The sequence below is a fragment of the Nothoprocta perdicaria genome, unplaced genomic scaffold, assembly GCF_003342845.1.
Source record: "Nothoprocta perdicaria isolate Ctin4 unplaced genomic scaffold, notPer1 scaffold_287, whole genome shotgun sequence".
In the NCBI taxonomy this organism is placed as follows: Eukaryota; Metazoa; Chordata; class Aves; order Tinamiformes; family Tinamidae; genus Nothoprocta; species Nothoprocta perdicaria.
Window position 1 is genome coordinate 98,892 of NW_020455518.1, and position 8,098 is coordinate 106,989.

General features: G+C 68.7%; 1 protein-coding gene across 1 annotated transcript in view; it reads right to left on the bottom strand.

The window, feature by feature from the left end:
• The window catches only part of UBA7 (ubiquitin like modifier activating enzyme 7), a 9,661-nt gene extending 1,832 nt beyond the window's left edge, over nt 1-7,829 (bottom strand). The window contains exons 1-21 of the mRNA XM_026041529.1: nt 7,789-7,829; nt 7,547-7,715; nt 6,418-6,552; nt 6,130-6,236; nt 5,364-5,454; nt 5,031-5,169; nt 4,729-4,826; nt 4,455-4,598; nt 4,191-4,349; nt 3,938-4,045; nt 3,786-3,866; nt 3,542-3,697; nt 3,230-3,395; nt 2,857-3,053; nt 2,311-2,375; nt 1,830-2,013; nt 1,657-1,731; nt 1,134-1,320; nt 851-960; nt 530-616; nt 271-462 (exon numbers count right to left, since the gene is read on the bottom strand). Of these exons, the coding sequence (XP_025897314.1) occupies nt 271-462; nt 530-616; nt 851-960; nt 1,134-1,320; nt 1,657-1,731; nt 1,830-2,013; nt 2,311-2,375; nt 2,857-3,053; nt 3,230-3,395; nt 3,542-3,697; nt 3,786-3,866; nt 3,938-4,045; nt 4,191-4,349; nt 4,455-4,598; nt 4,729-4,826; nt 5,031-5,169; nt 5,364-5,454; nt 6,130-6,236; nt 6,418-6,552; nt 7,547-7,715; nt 7,789-7,829 (2,691 nt within the window). The remainder of the gene's footprint in view (nt 1-270; nt 463-529; nt 617-850; nt 961-1,133; nt 1,321-1,656; nt 1,732-1,829; nt 2,014-2,310; nt 2,376-2,856; nt 3,054-3,229; nt 3,396-3,541; nt 3,698-3,785; nt 3,867-3,937; nt 4,046-4,190; nt 4,350-4,454; nt 4,599-4,728; nt 4,827-5,030; nt 5,170-5,363; nt 5,455-6,129; nt 6,237-6,417; nt 6,553-7,546; nt 7,716-7,788) is intronic.
• Nucleotides 7,830-8,098: the final 269 nt, after the last annotated feature.

Below are 8,098 nucleotides of genomic sequence, written 5' to 3' on the forward strand. Positions count from 1 at the left end.
CTCGGAGCCGCGGGGCGAGGGCGGTGGAGGGGGGCGCCGGGGCCTGGCGAGCGGCCCGCGGGCGGCAGGAAGCAGCTCGCTCCTCGCTGCCCGCTTCCGAGCGCTGCTTCCGGAGCCGCGGCTGCCCGCGGCCGGCTCCTTCCCTCGCGCCTGGCCCGGAGAGCCCCATCGCCACCAGGATCCGGGGCGCCCGGCGGCTCCCGCACAGCTCCGTGGCCCGCGAGAAGCCCTCAGAGCCTGGTCACCTCCATGGCCAAGAGAGGGTCCTACCCAGTAGGTGTCGGGCGGCCCAGGTTCCCCGCGGAGCAGCAGGGAGCTGGAGAGATACACGTTGCTCCTGCGGTAGCAGCCGCGCTCCCGGCAGCCCCACGCCAGCTTGTAGATCTCCAGGCAGGCCAGGCCGGCCACGGCCATGGTGGTGGTGGCGATGGCGGGCACGATGCGCCCCATGAGGCGCTTGCTCTGCGGGAGGCGCGGGCGTCAGGCCGCGCGGGGCCGCGGCGCCCGCCGGGCGCTGCCCGCTCCTCACCGCGAGCCGGTCGGCGCCGGGGATGCCGTAGTTGCCCGCGCGCAGGTTGGATGCGGCTGTGACGAAGTCGACGTGCAAGTCGTCGTCCTAGGGTGGGCAGCACGGGGACCTCTGGCACCAGACAGCACCGAGGCCCGGGGCTGCTCATGAGCATCAGACTCCCCGTCGGGAGAAAAGGACTCGGAAACGGACCCTGCCTTCCCGCTCTCCTGGCTCGGGAATGACTGGCAGGGCTACAGGACAAGGCCTGTGCTCTGCAGAGCAGCCTCAGCGCTGGGCACAGTGCCCAGCACCGGGCACGAGCATGGCCTGCCCAGGTACCTTCTCGAAGAGGATGGGCTCCATGAGGGGTATTTGTGTGTCCCGAGCCTCCACCAGCTCCTGGCGCCACCGGGCCAGCTCCTGGGTGAGCTCTGCCAGCTGCCCGTGGTCTGGGGGCACAAAGGAGCCCCGGGGTGTTTCCTTTGCACCAACATGGGCCCGGTTGCCCTGGCAGCTTGTGGGCAACACCAGAGCCCCACTAGAACCAGGCTGCACCCCGGGCTTCCTGGCCCAGCGTTTTACCTCAGGGCACCCCAGAAACAAGCCCTAACGGGCGCCTTACCCACAGCCTCCTGGACCTCCTCCCCTTCCTCCGTGATGCTGATGTGAAGCCCCTCGTGGGGTGTGAAGGGTGGCAGGACCACGTTGCGCAGGATCTCCCGAGCAGCTGCCCTGTCCCCGGGAGCCAAAACCTTGTGTGTCTGAGCAAAGAGGCGGGCAGCAGCCATGATATAAGTCATGTGGGTGTCCTGGGGGCACAGAGAGGACCGGGGCAGTGAGGACCACAGGCCGCCTTTCCGGTGCAGCCTACGAGCCCACTCCTGTGCTGCCACAACCAGGCAGGGCAGCCCAGATTTGCCCTGAGGGGGAGAAAGGTCTCTCCTCCTGGCCACGGGGCACGTATGGGACCTCCTCGGCAGTGCCCTGGCAGCCCAAGGCAACAAGGAGGTCTTCCAAACCCACCCGGGTGCCCCCCTGTGCCACATGCTCTAGGTGTCCCCGCTGGAGCAGGGAGGTGGGACTAGATGATCTCTAGAGGTCCCTTCCAACCTTGAATATTCCGCCTGCCTCTTCCCTGCACTTACGTCGTCAGGGTTAAACGTCAGCTCGTGGGGACACCTCCTGTTCCCCGACCAGAAGGCGACGCCCGGGCTGCTTTCCTGGGCACAGGGAAAGCAGAGTCAGGCTTGAGGCTGCCAGGGGAGGCTGGCAGAGGAGAGAGGGGGCGGGAGGGCCCCGTGCTCGGTGCCAGGCTCACGTGGTCCGGGGGGAAGGCGAGCAGCAGCCGGGAGATGCCGTCGTGGTAGCAGCTCTGCCAGCGCCGGCGCGCCCAGCGCACGCAGTCCGCCCAGTGCCGCGGCCGCTCGCGCAAGCTCCCTCGCACTCGCTCCAGCACCTCCAGAGCCTCTGGTGCCTCCAGGCGCTCCACGAAGGTCGGGTCTCTGCGAACCCGGGTGCTCCTGGGGCCAGGCCTCGTGCTGCCCCCCACAGAGCCTCTCGCCAGCACGCAGAGGTGACTGCCAAAGAGCCCTCGCTAGCAGGGACCAACGTTATCCCCTCCCAGGTGATGGGCCAGGCTTGGCTAGTGTCCCTGGATTATCTGGCAGGGTACCCTGAGCGGGACGCAACCCTCTGACCCCAGCCCCATGCCCAGCAGCAGCGGGCAGTGCTCTAGCAGCACCCATGGCCCTGGCTCTGCCCCCTGCCCGGGCACCTCAGCACCCAGCACCCACACTCACGCCAGGAACTGGTTGACGTTCTCCGCAGAGAGCCTGAAGAGCCCCTCAAACTCATCGCGCGCCCACTGCGGAGGGGGAGGCGGCCGTCAAACACGCGGCGCCCAGCGCTCACCCCAGCGCCCCCCGGCACGCGGGCTGCGGAGCCGGCACTGGCACTTTCGGGGGGACATCCCGGGGGGCACTGTGGCCCTATGAGCCCCGTGGTGCAGCACACAAGACCCTTGCAACGCCCGCGACAGGAGCACCCAGGGGCGCTGCCTGGTACCCCCGGTCGGGGACACGGGGCCCGCGCCAGGGCGGGAGAGGCCGTGTCCCGGTGCACGCGGGAAGCTCCCGGCGGGAGCGCACGGCGCGCTCGGGCCTCCAGCCAGGAAGCAGCTGGGGCCCGTATCCTGCCGGCAGCTCCCCGCAGCCCCGCGCGGGGCTGGCGCTGCCGGCGGGAGCGGCTTCCTGCGGGAAAACAAAGGCCGGAGCCTCCTCCGCGAGCAGCGGAGGCCGCAGCCGCCGCGCGGGCCGGGCCAATGCTCCCGGCCTATGCAGCCCTACCTGCAGCGTGTGCTCGATGGCCCAGGGGAAGTGTCGCAGCGTGCACAGGGGGAAGGTCTGCTCCACAGGGTCACTGGCAGGCCCCGGCAGCCTGGTCAGGTGGGGCACCATGGGGAGCACGTTGCCCCGCGTGCCCTCCGTGCCCGAATCCACCAGCGGCCTGAGGGAGCGGCGGCAGCAGCTCTCCAGGTAGGAACCTGTGGGGAGCAGGCAGTGCCCAGGGGCCAGAAGGACTTTTTTTCGCCTGGAAAGGGTGATGCCAACCCAGACGGATGGCACCAGGTCCCCTTCTCTCCCCACAGTTACGTGCGCTCAAACCCAGGCACCTGCCCGCTCAAACCCAGGCAAAACGTGTCCTGCTGGTGGCACTCACGGGTCTCCAGGTTGTCCACGGCACTGGCGACACCGTCCAGCTGCTTGAAGAAGTCCTCCCCGTAGATGAGCTCCGTGGCAGGGCCCACCTGGTTCTGGTGTGCCGTCACCTTGGTGTCGGGGTTCATGAGCCGCACCGCGGCAGCTGCCACCTCTGCCTTCGGCTTCTGCGAGGGCACAGAGGGTAGGGGCTGTTGCCCTCCCAGTGCCCCCAGCCCCAGCGTCCAGGGAGAGCCTGGTGCCCTTTGGTGGACCCCAAAGCCCCTGGGTCCTCCTGAGGACGGGGCCGGCGGCCCTGCCGGGCGGCGCTCACCGATATATCCGCCGAGCGGAAGAGGAACTGCCGATGGAGGTTGGAGCGGGCAACCGTGTCCGTGTCGGTCACCGTGATGTCCCCGCCGGCCCCCGCGGCCAGCCCCATCATGGCGAAGTTTTTCAGCAGCTCGCAGCCAATGGCACCGGCTCCCACCTGCCAGGACAGCGCTCGCAGCGTCTCCCGCCGGATCATCCAAGCCCTGTGCAGCCTCCGGAGGCCTCTTCCCAAATCCCCTGCTCACCACGAAGTATTTCTGGCGGCCCAGCCTCTCCTGGAAGTCAGCCCCGAACACGGCGATCTGGCCGTCGTAGCGAGAGCCCCTCTGTGGGGCAGAGGGGCTGCGGTGAGCGCGGGCGGCCGCGGCAGCCCCCCGGCGCAGCCGGCCGCCCTCACCGGGGCACAGTCGTCCTCCGTGAGCCGCGCGGCGCCCTCCACGGCCAGGCACTCCAGGGCGTCGAAGTAGAGCCACTGGTCCAAGGGCACGAATTTCCCCGAGGCGGCCTGGGCAAAACCGGGGTGCCACCGGCTCCACGGGGGCCTCGCGGGGCCGCGCGGACAGCAAGTGGCCTCCCGTGGTCACCGACGGAGGCCTGGCCTCAAGGAGCCGAGCGACACGGGCACCCGCAGCAGGTCCCACCCCGCTCACCTTCAGTGCCTCCTGGGCTGCCAGGCCGCCGAGGAAGGCCGCCATGGGACACAGGTCCCCCGCGCTCACGCTGGCGAAGGCTCGCACCACGTCCTCGGCCAGGGGCTCCTGCCCCTCGTCCAGCCTCCAGGCCAGCTCCAGCACCCGCTCGGCGTCCTCCTGGCGCCAAGAGGGGCCCCCACGGGCGGCATGGATGAGCCCGCAGGGATGAGCCCCCGGAGAAAGCGGGGCCGAGGGCGGGGCGGAGGGAGGCTGGGGCCTCACCGGCGCCCGGGGCCGCGGCAGGCGCCTGTGCTCCCGGCGGAAGGCGTGCAGGGCCTGGAAAGCCACGTGCAGGCTGCGGCTGCGGGGCAGCTCTTGGGCATCCGCTTGGATCTTCGGCTGCGCCAGCGCTTCGCGCAGGGGCTTCTGCGGGCAGCGTGCCGAGTGCTCGAGGAGGAGACGCCTCTCGGGAAGCCCCAGGTTGCCCAGCGCCCTGGGCACGGTCTCGCGTCCCCCTGGCAGTGCCTGGCCATGGGCAAGTCAAGGGCAGACTTACATACGAATACTCGCGGGGCAGGTGGACCTGCTTGACTTGGCCCCCGCGGAGGTAGGGCGCGAAGGAGCTCGTGTCGCCAATCTCCAGGTGAAAGGCATCTGCGAAGGGAGCGGGGAAGGGAGAAGAGCAGTTCCAGGCAAATGGAGGGAGACCCCAATTCAGCATTTTTCCAGGCCATTGATCCGCAGCTGGGACTCCCTTCCAGCATCCAGGCTTGTCCCACCGAGCACCGGTGAAGGGAAGCTCCGTGGCCTGGAGCTATGGGGACCGCCACGCTGCCCGGCGCCCATTTGGCAGCTCACCCAGCACGCGAACGGGGCAGGGCTGCCCGCCGTTGAGCTCCGTCATGCCCTCCACGCCCGAGAACGTCACCGTGTCGCCGTCGCAGAAAAGGTGGCCGCAGCCCTCTTCTGCCACGCACGTCACCACTCCTGGGTTGCCCTGGGGAGAAGCAGCAGTGTGAGCCCAGGAGCCCCTGGTCTTGATGGCTTGGATCAGCTGAAGGATGTGCCAGCGTTTTGGGAGAGAGCGGTGAAGCCAGAGGGACCTCAGGGAATGGACACGCGGCACAGCAGGCTGTTGGGATGCGTCGCGGATTGGGTGTGAGACGTGGGGTTTGGAGGTTCTCCTCCTACCTGGGAGATGTGCTGCACGGAGGCACAAACCGGTTCAGTGTCCGCTGGGTCGTGAACCACGAAGTGGTCCCCAAAATCACAAAATAGCTGCCTGAGAGAGGAGCAACCGCGGGTCTGTTAAATAGGAACCTCATGGAAGACCACCACCAGGTCCTGCCCCAGGGCAGCAGGACAGGCAGCGGGGTCACGGGCTAGAGAACTTTGCAAACCAGAGCAGGGACTAGGGGGGACAACAAGGAGACCAGAGGGCAGCAGTGTGTCCCTGCTGCAAAGATGCCAGCGGTAACCCGGGCTGCACAAGCAAGGGCAGGGGCAGCCAGTGGGCATCCTGCCCCTCTCTTCGACACACGTGAGATCCCAGCTGGAGCACCTAGTAGGAGGACGTGGAGAGGACAAGCCAGGGTCTTCTCCAAGCTGCAGAGATGGGACAAGAGGTGACATCCCATCTGGGACACAGGAACTATCTATTAGATAAATGGATAAAATTCTTCACCTTGAGGGTAGCAGAACACCAGAAGAGGGTCTTGGAGAGATTGTGGATCTGCCGTTCTTGGAGACATTCAATGCTTGACTGGACACAGCCCAGAGCAACCTGCCCTGGGGCAGCGTTGCCCAGACCAGAGGCCCCCCAAATGGTTCCTGCCTCGACAGGGTTTAGGGTGCAAGGTTTCCCCCAGGCTGCCACCCTAGTTGGTCCCAAATGGCACCGCTGCCGCCAAGGCCGAGTCCTGGCCAGCGCCAGGGACACCAGGCACCGGGCACTCACCCTGCCAGCCCCTTCACATCGGCCACGATGAAGCAGATGCCCCGGGCATGGCACAAGTCGCCGATGCGGAGCTGTTCCTCCAGCGGGGAGTCAGTGAGGACCACGACCTGTCCATGCAAGGGCATCAGGTGACATTGCCACCACAGCTCGGGGTTGGCGTGGGCACCAAGACATTGGAGGCCCCAGCAGCAGCCTCGGGGTGAGGTTGCCCCTCCGAAGGCCACCAAGCCCACGGGACCCCAGCAAGGCAGGGAACCCCTTCCCATGCGAGCACCCATGGAGGCCCACCTGGAAGGAGGCCAGGAAGCTCTCGGACAGCTCCCCGCTGTGTGCTGTCACCTGCACGTGGGGGTTGAGCTCGGCGAGGCGCCGCTGGGAGGCCACGGCCCGGTTCCGACCCACGTCGCGCTCCGTGAGGAAGAACTGCGGGATAGACACCCGGTGAGCGCCCCACAACAGGGTGGACCGAGCTCTTGTGCTGGCCACTGTCCCCCTGAGGACACCCAGTGGACTCTACCTGATACGACAGGGCGCTGGACAGCGACAGGGAGGCTGGGGCTCCCCAGCCTCCGCACTCAGGGTGCCGGGGCTCCCTGGGCCACCGCGTGGTGCTGGGGCACCTGGAGCGGTGCCCGGCAGGACGGGGAGCCCTGCAGATGCCACTCGGGTGAGGGGGCTCCCTGAGTCCTACCTGAGATGGCGAGGCCCGTCTTGGCCTCTACCCATGGCGGCGGGCAGCGCTGCACCCGGGAACCCGGGGCACCAAAGGCCATCGTCGTGAGGATGGGTGCTCACCCTGGGGTCTCCACTAGGGATCCCCAGGCACACTCATGATGGGGGATGAGCACCCCAGGGGCTGTAGTGTGACGGAGGGGCACCCCAAGGGCCATAGCTGTGACTGAGGTGCTCCCCGGGACATATCTATGATGGGGGGCACCCCAAGGGCCATAACTGTGACTGAGGTGCCCCCCAGGTCATACCTATGATGGGGGGCACCCCAAGGGCCATAACTGTAACTGAGATGCCCCCCAGGTCATACCTATGATGGGGGGCACCCCAAGGGCCATAACTGTGACCGAGGTGTCCCCTGGGCCATACCTATGATGGGGGGGGCGCCCCGAGGGCCATAACTGTAACTGAGGTGCCCCCTGGGACATGCCTATGATGGGGGGCACCCCAAGGGCCATAACTGTGACTGAGGTGCCCCCTGGGCGATACCAACAATGGGGGGTACCCCAGCCCATGCCCATGCCAGCGGAGCACCCCAAGGACCGTGCCTGTGACGACCAGGCCGTAGCCACGACGGAGGGGCACCCAAGGACCATAACCACGACACCCTGAGGGCCACCCCGCTGACAGCGGGGTGCTCCCCAGGCTGTCCCCAAGCCAGCGGGGCACCCCGGGGACACAGAGGTACCTGCGAGGCGCGGTCGGCGGGGCGGGCGGCCTCGTCGTCGTGCAGGGCGACGGCGCGCATGCCCGCCAGCACCAGCGCCTTGGCCACCTCGGCGCCCAGGCCGCGCAGCCCCGCCACGAGCACCGCGGCGCCCGCCAGCCGCTCCATGGCGCCGCGGCCCAGCACGTAGCTGCGGGGAGGGCGGCGGGCGTCAGCCGGGGCGCCAAGGCGGGGGGTCCAGCCGCCGCCCCCCCGGCACCCACAGCTGCCGCGAGTAGAGCCCCTCGTCAGCGGCGCCCGCCATGGCGGCCCCCGTGGTCCCGCCCTCGCTCCGCCCGGAGGTGCCGGAGATGGCGGCGGCGGCGGGCTGGGAGGCGCCGTGGCGGGCGCTGGGCGCGCTGGGCCGGGAGCTGGCGGCCGAGTGGGCGGCGCAGGACCTGCGGGCCGCGCTCTGCCAGCTGCTGCTGCTCTGGCTGGGGCTCAGCCTGCTGGGCATCCGCCTGGCGTGGCGGGCCTACGGCGGCGCCGTGGCGGCCCTCTGCTACCGCGCAGGTACGGGCGGCCGCGGGCGCC